This window comes from Corvus moneduloides, chromosome 2 (genome assembly GCF_009650955.1).
Source record: "Corvus moneduloides isolate bCorMon1 chromosome 2, bCorMon1.pri, whole genome shotgun sequence".
Classification (NCBI taxonomy): domain Eukaryota; kingdom Metazoa; phylum Chordata; class Aves; order Passeriformes; family Corvidae; genus Corvus; species Corvus moneduloides.
This window is the reverse complement of record NC_045477.1, coordinates 19,133,211-19,148,946: the sequence shown is the minus strand read 5'-3', so window position 1 is coordinate 19,148,946 and position 15,736 is coordinate 19,133,211. Positions and strand designations below refer to the sequence as shown.

The 15,736-nt window shown below is 42.6% G+C and overlaps 1 protein-coding gene across 1 annotated transcript in view; it reads right to left on the bottom strand.

Annotated features, from left to right (window-relative positions):
* The window catches only part of MYH15 (myosin heavy chain 15), a 44,996-nt gene extending 31,622 nt beyond the window's left edge, over positions 1–13,374 (bottom strand). Inside the window, exons 1-13 of the mRNA XM_032098331.1 lie at positions 13,226–13,374; positions 12,071–12,174; positions 11,399–11,542; positions 9,552–9,708; positions 8,115–8,142; positions 7,154–7,247; positions 5,831–5,848; positions 5,132–5,224; positions 3,756–3,819; positions 3,565–3,663; positions 1,603–1,706; positions 1,055–1,193; positions 363–481 (exon numbers count right to left, since the gene is read on the bottom strand). Coding sequence (XP_031954222.1) covers positions 363–481; positions 1,055–1,193; positions 1,603–1,706; positions 3,565–3,663; positions 3,756–3,819; positions 5,132–5,224; positions 5,831–5,848; positions 7,154–7,247; positions 8,115–8,142; positions 9,552–9,708; positions 11,399–11,542; positions 12,071–12,174; positions 13,226–13,319 — 1,257 coding nt within the window. The 5' untranslated portion in view covers positions 13,320–13,374. The remainder of the gene's footprint in view (positions 1–362; positions 482–1,054; positions 1,194–1,602; positions 1,707–3,564; positions 3,664–3,755; positions 3,820–5,131; positions 5,225–5,830; positions 5,849–7,153; positions 7,248–8,114; positions 8,143–9,551; positions 9,709–11,398; positions 11,543–12,070; positions 12,175–13,225) is intronic.
* Positions 13,375–15,736: the final 2,362 nt, after the last annotated feature.

Here is a 15,736-nt window from a genome sequence, read left to right as displayed (position 1 = left end):
GAATGAATGATGAGTGAATAAATAATCCATGGCTCAACACTTCTAGGTAACTATTCTCATCCAGAATTAGCTATCAATCCCCATGTGGCTTTACTGCACCTGGTTTCCTGGAGTGACTGCTACTAACACATCAGAAAAACAATTCTATCAAAAGCAGTGCTGGCCAATATTCCTTTGTCAGTCTCTTCACCAGTTTCTCTCAATTATGCCATTTATTTCCCCAAGTTTGGGGATATAAAATGAGAACAGCTACTAGAGGCTCATGTTAATATTTCCAGCAGCTGTCTGTCTCTGAAATGTTACAGGCAAATCCTCAAGGCTTGCAAGACAGGTATCCAAATATCCTGAAAGCGTCTCCTCACCTGTTCAACACTTTGACCTTTGGTCACATACTCGTTGCCAACTTTCACTCTTGGGTGCAACAAACCCTTAATCAAATCAGAGGAGTTGATTCCCATCAGGTAGGCAGCTTTGTCAGCACCTGGTCAAGAGAAACAAGGTTTCAATTGGCTTTAAACATCTACATGGAAACATGCCCAGCTAAAGAAAAAGTATTAAGCACATCCACTTCCAAAGACAAATTGGATAAAGACTTTGGTCTCTTAATGATTTATGTTAGGTACGCCTGTACTGTCCCTTATGGTAGGTCATCTAACTAGTTGATACCCCAGTTGCTGCAAGAATCTTCCTTAAGAAACTCTTCAGGTTTAGGGAAAAGATCATATCTCCGCACTGGTTATAGACAGTTTCAGGTGCAAGAGAAAGTAAAGAAGCAAGACCTGAAGTCACAAAAGAGAAAGTTAAGACAGCAGCATTTCACAACCATTTTGTGCAAATGGTCTCAAAACCAGAATTTGATCCTGTTAGCCTGACTGTGTCTGTTCATCTCCTGCTGAGTAAGGTCATCCACCACTGAACAAGCCTGTTACAAATACAGCACTCTTGGCTGATCAGTGTGCAAGAACAAAGCAAACAGGCTGCTGCTTCCTCAGCACACTGCCTCATACATGCCAGACTTTTGAAGCCGAGGAGTAATTTCAGCTGTTATTCTTACTTTCAGTGCCATCAGCCTCTGCCTGCTCTTCTCTGGGTCTTTGCTTGAATTTCATGTTCCCAAAGTGCATGATGGCACCTGTGAGCTTGTAGGAACCAGCCTTCTCGTCGGGCACAAATCCCAGGATGTCCATGGCTTGCTATGGAAAGGAAACACAGATATTTTGTCACTTACCTGGGCAAAAGTAGCGGTGTTTTGCAGCCCCGCAATCTACCTTTGCATGGCAGATATTACTATCCTGCCAAGGGGTATTATCACCCAAAGCAGCCACTGGAACACCCTGAAGACCCAGCAGTGGCAGGGGAACCAGGGCAAAGCTCTCTTCATCTAGCATTTTATATACAAAAGTTATAAAAGAGGGACATTACATGGACCACATTCAAAAGTGTAACAATTTACCAGGCCTTGTGCTCGATGGTCTGAATGCAGTTAACACCCATTCCTGCTTTTGCTTTAGTCCAAGAGTTTCAGTGACAGAAGTTAGACTCCTCCCAGCAATCTTCCTCCCCTGATCTAGGAAACCCAAACTCAAATCTATACAGACTTACATCTGTTGCCAACAATTCTTCTCCATCATCCAAGTTGTCCACTGTAACTACTCCTTGTGAGCAGAAGTGGTAGTCATATGGGTTGGTAGAGATCAGTAGCATATCTGTAAAGGAACTGCCAAGGTCAAAACTGCCATCCATTCAGGTTATCCTCAAAAATGGAGATGGAAAAATCAGCTGTAACCTACATTTGTCTCTGCACTACTGAGTTGTTTTGCTGTTTTTATTTTAATAACTGCAGGGCAGAAACCAACTCTCTTATTCTATGTTAGTCTGAAGATGTAGAGAAAGTGTGAATAAAAAGATTATGGAAATACTGCATATTAACATCTATTGTGCATACCCATCTATTAAGTTGAGCTCATAATTTCCTGTATAGTTCTACTTTCTGCCTTGCATGCCTTTAGGGATAAAAATCCCATCTAAATAGAGAGGATAAAAAGATTTTAGTATGATCCAAGACAGGGACTATGGGCATGGCTCCCCTTTTTTATAACAGACTCACAGAACAGTGACTTCCAGCACTCTTTGCGGAAGACACCTGGCTTTTGACAAACAAAAGTCAGAATATGGCTTGGCCCATTTCTCATCTTTCCTTCATATGGAAACCCAAAAATGCAGAGTTATTTTCTACAAAGCTAGCTAGCTCCAAAAGTACAGGCAGAGTCCTGCTTCCTTAAATCAACTGAAAGTTTCAGCCACATTCACCAGACTGAGGTTTCATCTAGATTTCAATCTTTTATATGCAGATATGTAAATATATGTCTATCAATGTGTGTTTATATGAAATCTTATTCTCTATAAGCCTGTCTTACTCTGCTATGTAGTCACTATGATATATATCAATTTATCTATAGTTATCCTCATCCATACTTATTGATATTTTTACTTATCCATATTTACATATGGATGTGTTTATATACAAGCACATACATTTTGTGTCTACAAAACACAAGTCCCTGTTGGCTTCAGCTTCTTCAAGAGCCTGCAGACATGCTCCTGCTAGCCAGAAAGGTGTGTGCTGTTGTGGAGTACACAGAGAGTTTATGAGAAATAGAGCATTTTCCCAGCACAGGGATTCTCACAGGAATCTCAGTGCAAAGCTTCCTTGAAATCTTTCCCGTAATCATTGTTAATTAGGCCACGTAAAGCTTAGAGTGTTAGGGACTTGACCACGCACTGTCAGGATAATAAGACTTCAAAAGAGATTATGATTGCTATGGCTTAGTGGGAGTTTAGAAGAGCAATAAAGTGACTCCCCAACGCATTTTACAAAATGTGTTCCTTCAGAGCACAAATTGAAGTCAGCAAACCACATCACTTAAATAACCAGTGAAGGTTTTATTCAAAGCATTAGGAGATAGGAGCAGAGAGGTCTCGGCCCCTCTCTGCCCTTCTCCAGAGGGTCTGTGGGACCACACTGAGCCAGGGGAAACTTCAAAGGGGTAATTGCCACATAATCAGCAGCAGGCAGCTTTGAATATTCCCCCCTGCTACACAACATTCTGGGATGCCAGCTTTGTCACTTGGGGCAGAAAGAGGAAACTAGCTTTTCTTCATGGACCTATAAGCAAATCTTCTCATATGTGAAAATCTGGATAATTAAAGTTTTATCACCACAAATGCTTCTGGAGGCATAGCATTTTCCAGATGTTTTGAGAGCTTGGATTACACACATTCAGTATAATTCAGTGCGACACTTTTTGCTTTTATAGTGCTAAGTTTTAAAAGTCCTGCCTGAGTCTTACTCCTATTAGATTAATCTGTAATATGAGAAAAGTGGTCTCTGCTACTGACACTGGAACAACATCTCTAAAAGACTGTATTTGACAGTGGAAGTTCAATTTCACCAAGTGGAAGCATAAGGGCCTTTCTGCACATGGGTTTGCCCCCTAACCCTTTCTTATCCACTGTCTATCCAGTTTTGGGTTCTTAAAATCTGCAGATTCACACAATGCTTACCTAGTAACTCCGGTTTCTTTCCTGACAGGATTTGGTAGAAGATGTGATAGTCTCTTTCACCAGGTTGCTGGAAAATCACTCGGGATTTCTCCAATAAATCTACTCACACAAAGGAAAATTCAGTGAGAAAGGCTCTTGTGGCTTTCAGATGAGCAATTGTATTTTTTAAAAGGAGGGAGTTTGCTGCTTACAAATCTCAATATCAGCAGATGACAGCTTGCCTGTAGTTCCAAAATGGATTCGGATAAATTTGCCCTAATTGACACAGAAGAATATTCTAATTAGTGCATATAGTATACACAGAGGGAAACAAAGGATGCTGCTTGAAGGAAATCATTTGGCCCAAAGAATTAGTTTATGCCAACTCCTTGGCTTTGCACAGGCATATTTTCAATGAAAAATATCGAACAATGATATTACTGTCTTCCAAGCCTAAATCTGTATACAGAGCTATGTAATCTGCTTGTGGAGAAAGGATAACAGTGTACTTATCTGCCAGGCTAAGACATGGCAAAGCACATGGCTTCCAGTTGCATGAAGAAGGTTTACTGTAATGCAGTACTCAGAGCAATAAGCCTGGGCTTAAGACACACAGACTCCTTTTTTTGGCTTCTCCTCATTTGCAGTCCTAACTTACATGCAACTACTTATGTCAAAAGAGTGCTGTGATTTTACACAGCTTTGCCCATTAAATTTACATATCCATCCCTGCCAATTCATAAAAATTTTGTAGTTTTTATTTAGTTTCTTATATTCAAACACATGAACTTTTAAAAACAATTAATTTCCATTCTAGCTGACAAGCTCCTTATACAATTGTGTAGCTTTACAGATGCTTACAACCTTTGATCCTCTCCATCCCTTCCAATCTAATTTTTAACAGGATTTGTTAGGGAAGCATGGGCTCCAAACTCAGGCTTGTCATCCTCATGCCATTCCTTTCGGACCTCTGAGACAATGTCAACCAAATGTGGCAGAGGAAGAGCTCCCGAGAGGATTGCTCTCCTGCAAACCTAATGGAGAGGAGGAGAGCCCCAAGGTGAAGGCAGCACAGCAGGGACAGCTTACTGAGCCAAAAGGGCAAATGTAATGGCCCAAGGGTAGGAGTACTGCTGCAGGGCGGGTCTGCATAGGGGAGAATGTGGGAGGGAACAGGGACCGCGGTGGATTTCTGACTCTCAGTGGCTAAGTACAGCTACTATAGAAAGGGGGAAAGACAGGCTAGTGGAAAAAAGGGTAGGAAAACAATACAGAGGCAGTTCTGGGGAAGACCTACTATTGCTGTTCAAAGGGCTTCCTAAAACTGGGCTTCTGTTCATTTTAAATAATTTAAACAGTTCAAATAATTATTCATCAAGAAATAATTATTGAACTTGCTTTGTTTCTCTTTATTTTTTTATCATTTCAGTAGGGGTTTTTTTGTTAGATCCTACTATGTTATTCTTTCACTCCATGGAAATCCAATCATTTTAGTGGGCAAAATGCAGTTTATGAAGGGATTATGACACGGGTGTTATTAACTGGCCAGTGTTGAATAAGACATCACTAGATTATGCTGCAGACTTACAAAACGTGAGGAATTGTCGTTTCGCAGGGTTTTGGCATTTCCAAAAGCTTCTAGGGCTGGGTTTGCTTGAATGATTTGATCCTCCAAGGTTCCCTAGAAATCAAGGTTGAAATACTATTGAGAAACCTACAGGCCACAGATATCTTTCAGCTCTAACTCAGCCATGCATTCACTTACAGAATGGAGCCTCTGTAACAGAGTGATTTATTTAGCTTCAACCCAGGGGCGGCACAGTGTGAATGGCAGAACAGCGAGACCATCAGTCAATTATGAGTGCTTAAAAGGCCTCGAACATTCGGCTGCTCCCTACTGTTTGGCTTTGTAGATTTATATCTTGTGCCATCTGCATGAGAAAGCAATCACCGACTGTACTGGGGAGCATGTGGGGACATCCGAGGAAGGAGCAGTGTGTGTAGGAGAAGGGCTACTGAAGACAGTGACAAGCACTAGAATGCACTTGATTTAAAAGCACTTGGAGCTTGTAACATTTGGGATTTTTGGAGATGAGAAAAGCTTTAACTGCTGCTCGCATAGAGTTCAGTTTGGGAAGTGCATGACTTTTCCTTCCGGGGCTCCGGGGGTCATTCATCATTCACCCGGGAACCACACCAAGTGAAATGCTGAGGCTCATGACCCATCTGTCAGAGCCCAACGCCAATTTTACGAAGAAAAAATAAAACAGCAAAGCTCATAACTTACCCCAGTTTTGGTAGCTGGCTGTTGACAAAATAGGAACACAATGGAGAGAAAAAAGAGAGAGAATGTGAATACTAACACAAAGAACAATACAAACGATAACAATAAGCAAGGTTAGCTGCCTCATGGGCACCAACACACCAGAAGTGCTTTTTGAAGCCTTCAAAAAGCACGTGTGGCTGTTACTTTTTATTCTCCACACATCACAATGATGCAAAACAAGGTATTGCACCTGGAAGATGTTTCATGTAGTTTATCAGCTCAGGTTGCATTTCATTTTCATTGTCATCACCATTTTTTTCCCCCCCCAAATAATCCAAAAGTTCAAGTACAGCACAATCTTATTGCCTAGAACTTGTCTGTTTGCATTTACACTCTTTTATTCTTGCCACCTGGCAGCAATCTTTTTTCTCTGTTCAGTTAGTTGGTGTTTTGGTTCCTCATGGGACATTTCCAGAGCAAAACCAGGTAGATTTCTGCAGCAGAAGTTAAAACAACAAGCTAGGGGTAGGAGCACCATTATTGCATGAGCACACCAGGTTTTAGACACCATGATGAACACCAGCCTCATTGCATGCAGGAAGCTGGCTCTGGACAACTCAAGCATTTGTTAAGAAAGTTTTGGAGGCCTCAAGAGAATGTATATTAGATTTTGATGACGTGAGTTCTGTGCACAGCCTTGAAGCACAGCTGAAATTCTGGCCTTAAAAATACAGTTCATAGGAATCAGTTAATTCACCACAAAAGAGCACTGAACCCTTCAAGTGCAATGAAGCTCGTAGCAAATAAGCTCATAGCAACACAAGATAAAAAGCAGCATGAATACAGTATTCACTGTAACCTTAGAGAGCACTTATAAGCAGAACAGCACTTATCCAAACAGAAATGCAGAAAAGCTGATTGAAAAAAAATCTTTTGTCAAAACAATCACTTTTTTGTGGACAGAAAAGCTTTCAATGAAACAGACATTTTGATGAGAAGTTATAATCCTCGTCCCTTTGAAGACTATTTTCCATTTGAAAAAATAATTTCTTATTCTTTACAGTCTCCCCATCTTCTGACCAGCTTTAACACAATCAGAAGGATATTTATCACACACAAAAACTGAAACTCCTGGGGAAAAAAAAAATAAAAGTGGCAGCAACAAGCATCTGTCCAGAACCAGAAGTGGAGTTTCTGCTGCATCTGGAGCATGGCAAGTTCGTGGTTGCATTGCCTTTCTCCCTTCAGAACAGCATGCTCTCAGCACTGCAGACTCGTGAGGTTAGTTGTACACAAGAGAGGAACCTCAGGAGTCTGAAATGAGTCAGCCACCAGCAGACTTACGTTCTTTTTCCCAGGTTCACCCAGGGCTGCCACTGTGGCAAAGTACTGGATGACTCGTTTTGTGTTGACAGTCTTGCCAGCACCAGATTCTCCGCTAGAGGAAGGGGGAAGAGAACATAGACATTGCTCAAACAGCTGCATCTCATCCTTTTAACCCCTGTCCTCCCCTCAAGGCTGTTCTCAGACTCACTGACTCCGGTATTTGCAGCCTGTTGCCCAGCCTTTTCTGTGGAAATCACATCAAATTGACCGAGTGAAGAGGTGCAGTTCTATGACAGCAGTAACTCGTTCTCCACACAACTGAGCTCAGAAGTCCCATACAAACCCACGCCACACTGAGCTTCTTTCAGGGGCATGAAGTTTTATTACAAACCTCCAGCCTGACTATCTGGCATATACCTGTATACAGTTAATGACCTAGAAGAAGTAGAGAAAAGCTGCAGTAATTTGCAGCATTACTCAAGAGCACATGTAACTCAGTAGAGCCACCCAAGTCTCCATCTTTGTTCCATCTTTGCCAGTAAACGTCACACCTACTCCTTTCTACCTTGGTCATCTCCCTCTCTTTAGATGCATCTACACAACACTCTGAAATATAACTTTCAGCAAGAGTAACCACACGAAACAGAAGGAGTCCTCTGTGTCCAAAGAGGACAGCCACAGAAATGCTAATACTGCAAGGAGCTGTTTTGATTGCCTGCTGAGTTGTTTTCATGCCTACATGGAACGTTCACCAGATGGGGATCAGAAATGGGCCAGGCTCCATCAAACCTTTAGCTACTCCTTTCTCATGGAGGTCAAGTTACCCATCAGATGGCCAAATTGACAGTTATTCAGCTTGAATCAAGTTCCAGGCAATTGAGCTGAGATTTTAAGAGTCAACTTGTATTTTATCAGGGTTTTTTCTTCAAAGTTTTTCACAGCAACAGAGTCTCAAATCAGTCAAAAAAGCAGCACTTACGTGATCAGCATAGACTGGTTCTCCCGATCTGTGAAAGGGGGGAAAAAAAAGAGGCAAAATTAGTAGGGTGTACAAATCACTTATTATAACTGCAAAGGAGTAACAGAATCAGTCATGCAAGGACAGGAGAGAATCACATGAAGCAAAGGCAGAAAGACAGAAATTAGTATCATTCAGAATGATTTCCAGAAGTGCAAGTTCCAGCCCTGCTCTGAATCCTTCTCTTGTGTTTTGCTCAAATTGGTATTAAATACCTGTCAGCTGTACACGTTCATCTGTGTCTGGGAAACTATAATAAAGAAAGTAATTTCCTGTTCTCGAAATATTTATTCTCTTACTCCTGAGTGTATCTTTGCTCACATCTGACCTTTCTGTTCCTGCAATACTAGACCAACCCAAATAATTTTGCTCTTTTTTCACAAGCTGTTCCTTAAAATGCGTATGTACCCCTCCTCAGCTGGCCATGCTGCTGGAATAAAGAAGCCTATTGTCCACGCCTAATTGCCTGATCAGGAACAACCATTTATTAGAACACTCTGCAGCCCTAATATATTATTAATCAAGTTCAGCAAAAGCTAAATCATGGCAGCTTCCCAAGTCACTGAGCCTAAATTCCTCTTTCCTTTTTATAATTCCAGTCATCATGGCAGGCTACATATTGAGCAGCCTTATCTGATGAAAGAGCATTTCTTTGCAGCCACACACACATTCTCTCTGCCCGGTGCTTTTTGCCCCGTCACAGCTGAGGCACTTTCCATTTTACTAAAACCAAGGGACAGCGGGATGCGTTCTGGTCAAGTCTCTTTTGGATTTATCCTGCCTCGCAAGACCTAATGTGAGCACATCGCTGCTGCCCTCTGCTGATAAACTCGGTTTTTTCCCAGTAACTCGAGGATCAGGGTGACGAAATTTCCCAGGGAAATATGGAGTTCTCTGCCACAGGATTGGTGCCGGGACGCACGGCAGTCGCTGCGACACTGCCACAGGTCAGGTTCACGCCAGCCGTGTGCTCACAGCAGCCCGCAGAGCTTGCCCTCGCTGGCGTTTGAATGCACGCCTCTTACCAGCGTCATGGTACCGACCATGAACTGTCTGCAGGCTTATTTCTGAATTTGGGAAAGCGCTAACAGACCCTGGGGACATGGCCCCGTTTCTGTTGAGAACTGATGGATTCACTCAGATCAGACAGCTAAATCTGTGCACCTTACAGACAGCTACCACAAGTACCACAGGAACAGGCAGGGCAGTTTAAAAACAAAATGAGTATACACATACACATACATATACATATATAAAATCATCACAGACTGCCCTGTTGCTTGCGGACTATTTTCCTGTTTGTTACATGCTGCAAAAGCTCTCATACACCTCCCTGCGGCACAGTGACACCAGCCCAATGAGGCGACAGGCGGTGCGAAGGCAGGCAGTGGCACTTACTGCGCAGCATGTCGTGGTACGCGTTGTCAGCAATGGAGAAGATGTGGGGAGGAGCCTCCGAGCGCCGCTTGCCTTTGTACGCAGCAACAACCTCCGATTTGTAGACTGGCAACCACTTGTAGGGATTTATGGTCACACAGAATAAACCGGAATATGTCTAGAGAGTGACACAAAACCAGAGTGAAAAAATTCACTCAAGCTATAAGGCAAGAAGTCTCGGTTAACCAAGCAGGATGTGGAATCGCCAGCTGCTGATTTGGGTTTGAATTCTGACTTGAATTTTAGACTTTCTGAATTTCAGAAGCTACTGGTCTGCTAAGTGACTTCCTAATTCATACCAAAACTACAGATATTGAACAGTTTTCAAAAGGAAAAAAAATGGTTTTGAGGTCTCAACCAGAAATGGAAACATCCCCTTCAGTAAAACAAAGGAGCAGCAAATAGTGTTGTGTCTGACTTTGTGCCTTCCTATTCCATGAGAGTTGTTTCCTCTTGAAAACAGACATTGCAATGGAAAGTTACAGCTTCCCTGTTTGAACTCCATTTTTAGAAAGAGAAACAACCTCCCATTATTAATTTAATGCAAGAACCTTGAGACAATTTCTGGTGGGCGTTCAAAGAGAAAACCACTTCACAGTGTTGTACCCCAAAGCTGTGGAACCTTCTTCAGCTTTTGGAGATGCCAGGTTGGTAAAAATCTCTTTATAGGTGCTTTTTGGATGATATACATCAGTTCACTGGGGCCTGGTCACTCTGAGGAAGAATCAGCTTTGAGTTGTAACCCTAGGCAATTGGTGTCAGCTGGTAATTTTTCATGTATTTAGCCCAGCTTGCAGCAAAATCTTCAAAGAAACCCAGTTATCATATGGGCACAATCACTAAATTCACATAGATTAATGAGCTCAATTAAATTTTAAAAGTTTCAGGTAAAATCCAGGTCCCTTCCCCTAAAAATAGCATTAGGTCATGCTCCCAAACAGCCTTGGCATGAATCTTCAGTCCTGTTTTCTACAAAGAATAAACCCCTACCAGTAAACAGATTAAGGCAAGATCCCAGTTTAATTTTCTACCTATACTGATCTGCAAACAAAGCTATGCTTTAGGCTCTACATGTCCATTCAGGGGTTATTAGAGAAACACAGAAAATGTTTGACAGTCAGAATTTAAATGGGTAATGTTGGATTTGCTCTTCTGATGAACACCAAAAACCAGAGCAGGGATTGCCTGGAAAATCAATGGATTCCTTTAACTGATTTCAAACACAATTGAATGTAGCTAACTGAGAACAAAATTCGGGCCCTATAAAATTAAATGCTACTAATGCATGTTCTGGTGTTGACAGAAACCCATGATGTCATGGGGAAGATACAAAACAAGGGAAAAGGCCAGAGTGCAACAAGACAGATGTTAGCACTGAAAATGAAGGGAATATAACTACCAAACTAAGGGTCCTACTTTAAAGAACTTGTGTGTGTAAAGAACTCTGAGCTTGAGGCATTGTTTCTTAACAAAGAAATCCCTATGGCTGGTGTTGACATGGATTAGTGTTAGAAGATGAAAAATAAACTGGGTCTCCCCAACAACGTGACTGAAGAAAAATGTCCCGCACCATCCCTTTCCTAGGCAAGCAAGCAGAACCAAGGAGCCAGGCACCATCTTATTCACTCAGTTTTGTCTGTCTGTATTCAGCCAGCTCCAAGCAGCATCTTTCTTGAGGTGAAGAGCAAGACCCTCACTTTTGTGACTTATCAGAGTTGTAAAACGAACATGAAGAACACAACACGCTCAAACACGATGTCAGCACTTGAAATGCAGGTTGCTAAATGTACCCCTGCCGTGGCCCTTACATAGATCATCCAGTTGCTGTAGCGCTTCCTCAGGTTGTACAGCACGGACGCCTCGTTCAGGTGGGTCAGCATAGACATGTCCTCGATCATGTCGAATTTGGGAGGGTTCATTGTCTGCACGTCATCTTCTTTTATAGTCATGGTCTGCAAAGACAAGCAAATACAGCAACACTGGAAGACACTGGGATTTTCTGTTGCTTCATACACCTTATAGGAGAAAACATGCTTTTCCCCCAGGAGAGGGAAGTTCTCCAGGTCAGTCCCTGCCTATGTGCGCGATACCGTGTGTTTGCACAGGTATCAGAAGAACGGGGGAAGCCTGAGATGACAAAAGTAAGAAGCACGATGTTATGGCTGCAAAAGAAGTAATGAAATTTGGCTAGAGCCTGGGTTTTTAGCTCTGGGGACCAAATCAGAACTGGCTTGTTGCAAACCTCCAGTCACAGCTTGCCTCTGGCTGTGCGGTGGCTGATGCTCGCCCACCCATTGCTGCATTGCTGGTTTTCCCTTGGTGGTTTTTCGTGTGTTATCCTATCCTGAGCTGGCATCAGTAACTGAGGCTTTCCATTCACACCATTTCATGAAACAGGCAACTGAGCTGAAACCAGGGCAATTCTGTAGCTTGCAGCTCTGGCCTTGTTAGTCACAGATCAGACAAAACCAGTTTTGTACCCTTCCATCCGTTGTTTGCACGGTCACTTTGCCTTCGCTGGTTTCCGTAATTTCAGCTTCAACGTAAGCTTTCTTTTCATCAGGAACCCAGCATTTCTTCTTCCCTGTGAAATTAAGAAGACTTATATCAAACAGCAGCACCATGCCTAGCTAAGTGAGATTGCTGGATTACTTTTTCTGCAGAAGCGACACAAAACCTCTGGGATTGCAGCAGATTGGCAATGCTGGGAAGCTGCCTGATGAAGCAGAAGGCATAGGGCTCCCAAATGTTGTCTTCCTTTGAAACTACTGCTCAGCTTCCTCTAGATCCTTCCAGCAAAAGGTGTCAAAATATTTCACAAATGCTAGCTAAGCCTCAGCCTCCATGGGAAATCCATAATCATTATCACCAGTGTGCAGATGGAGGAACTGAGATCCAAGACCAAATTGAGGCGTTTGCTGAAAAGTCACACAGAGAATTTCAAACTGCTCAAGGAATCCAGCCCACATTATTTGACTGCCAGCTATCAGATTTAACCTTATTCCTTCACATTCTTCTGAGATTTATGTTAAAGAACAGCATTATTAATAACTCACACTGAGTTATGTATGTGCCTTTTTAGAATTTGGAGCAGCTGCACGAGACTTTGGGCCTTTAGTTACAGCAACTGTTGTGAAGAGTGAAGGGCCGCAGTTATTGATGTATTCACGCTTACTACTAAACCTCAGGGCTCATAGAAACCCATTTAAAGAAAATTAAATTATGAGAAACTAAAAGCTAGCATCACATTACCATACAGGCTGCAAAGCAAGTAAGACATTTAGTCAGGCCACAGAATCTCTCATTACAGAAACATCAATGTCTGTTGTTTTTCTCTAAAACTGACAGAGATGATCCCCCTTTTAGCAGAGCAGTACCAATACACCTTGCTTCTAAATCTAGATAAACACTTGCCATAGATTATTTTTATTTTTTACTATCTGGGAGTTTTTAATAGCTTTGCAGAATAAAGGAACCCAAACTTGGTTGAACCAGCTACCTCCAACAGCAGCAGCACAGCAGTGACAACGGAGGCTTTGCATCCTGCTTTGCTCTGCATTTCTTTGACTACATCTGTGTGTGACCCTTATCCCTCTGAACCAGCTCCTGGCAGCACAAAGGGGGGCACAACTCACCATCGAAGGCAACAGTCTGAGCCATCATCAGCTCCTTCTCGCTCTTTCGGAGGTAGGGAGCAGCCTCCCCAAACTCTGTCATATCGACCATCATCTTGGCAAGAGTTCAAGGTGGCACAGCTCACAGAGGAAAAAGAAAGGCACCCAGTCTACCAAAGAAAGAGGGGCAAAAAACCAAAACAATTATCTATTTTGTGAACAATATCAGACAACTCAGCATAAAATGCACCTGCCATGGCAGGTGGCTGATCAAAGGGATGATTAATGTTACACACAAATGCCTAACACAGATTTGGGACTATGCTGCACCTTTAGTTAAACCCTTCCTTGGCTCAGTTTATTAAAAGTCAGCCAGGTCTTGAAAGGTTCTACACCTCAACATTGGTCGCAGTTATCTCCACAGGAGGATTTTGTCTCTTCTTTTTGGCACAAATGGTGCCTAAGAGCAGGAGAGACCACTTGCAGCTGTGATTTTAAAAACCACTTAGCAGGAGCCTCTTCTGGCCCCTTTCAAAATCGTCTGGGGCAAAGGTATACTCTCCCACAGGTCTCCCTGGGGCTGTGCCACTCAGCCAGTTCAAGCACCATCTCAGGCAGGCATTTTCTGGGAAACAAGGAGCAAGACTTCACTGCTGCAAAGCTGCAGGGATGTATGCTCACACTCTCACTGCAGAAAGTCAGGACTAGAGCTGGAAACAGCTCTGCTCCCTGCAGTACACTTCTCTGATTCAGGAATTGGCATGTCAATAAAAACAGGACTGACATGGCTCTGGGAGGTCCTGTGCTGGTACAGCTTCCCAGGTTGCTGCTCCATCCAAATTCACCAGGCTAGGCATCCCCCTGCAGCAGGGCATGGCCAAGGGCAGGTGTATCTGCAGAATTGGTGCAAGGCCTTCATATGTTTTCAGATGGCTTTGAGTTTATTAGTCCAGCTTAATACCTGCACTTGTTTTTGCAAATGACAAGGGCACAGTGTTTAGGAGTCTTTTTTCATGAAAGAGAGGGCAGGGGACGTGGGTCTCAGTGAGATTAATTTGCTGCATTTGTGCTGCCAAGTAATTAATTTGTTTTGTACTCTCTAAAATGATCAAACAGATACGTCGGGGTTTTTTTGTTTAGTTTAGTTTTGGTGTTTTTTTACAGACATAAATACTTACACACACATATAAACTACTCAGGGTGCTGTCCAGAGGATGTCTAAAAGAAGTTCCATGCTACAAGGTGCACGCACATGATTTTAGAATTTCAGGTATTTTTTTCTTTAAAGTCAGGACACCATTTGATTACTATTTAAAGCTGTGTAAGTGACCCTTAATTTCTTCCTGTGTTGTATTTACTGTGCAATATCCAGAGCAGCTGAATAAATTTTCAAGACCCCTATCAAGACAGACACTGTAGTCTTTCAAAATTTAATTCAATTTCTTTCTAACAAGATCCTGGTAGAGATAAAAACTCCTCATCAGCTAAGGCAGCTTTTTTTTCAACATGTTCCTCCTAGGGAACGTAAAGCCCTAAGACAGCAGAGTTGCCAAAGTGTTACATCCAGCCCTGTCCCACTGCTGCAGTAAAAGCTTGGTACCGTCTGTCTTGTTGCTGTAGAGAAAAAATTCTCTTTCTCAGAACTAGCCTTAATTTTTTCTAGATTTTTAAGTAATTTTTTACACCTTAATCTTTTTAAAGATTAAGCACCTACATAAGCACAAGTATCGCCAATTATTTTAACATCATCTGAACTGACCAAAATTCCCAGCTGGACATACAATTCAATGGAGGAGCCCCTCTCTCTCTAAGTGTGTCTCAGCTCTAGTGGAGCAATGAAATTACATCAGTTCATAATTTAAACAGAACAGCATTAGAGCACGTAAGTGTCATTTCACATTAAACGTGCAAATGCCAGAGGGGCCACTCCAGTGTTAATCTCTAGGACTCAGGGCAGGTTCTCACAAGTCCTAGAATACACTAAAGTACCCTGAATCACTTTTGTGACACCTGGCTCCATTTGCAGACCTCCTAGGGACAGTTCCTCAGCTATCACCTTCTTATCTCTTCCTTTTTCCCCCCCATATTCAGGGTGGACCACTATGGCAAGTATGTTATGGAGCAAAGCAGCGTTCTGGCAGCTGGGAGAGAACCCCTATTCCTTCAGCAGTCTGGGTGTTTGGAGTTATGGCAGAGGCTGGAGCCCAGGCAGACCACGCCTTGGGGGTGCAGAGAACTCAGTGAGGCAAATCCATCGGCAGATAAAAGAAGTGGAAAATTTTGTTTTGTTTATTTTTAAAATGCAGAATAGTCAGGAAAGACAAGGCTAAAGCTAAAGGTGTTCCCATTCAACCAGTTGTAGCTAACAACAAAAAGAGCCAGCCCTTGTGTATCAGCTGTGGGAGTTCCTTGAAAACGCCTGCTTCCTGTAGAAAGCCGATATTGTTACACAAAGTGAAGTGGCATGCCCAGGACCACCAACAGTTTGATGGTGCACTCAGACTTGGAAAGAAGGGACCTTGTCTGTCTTTG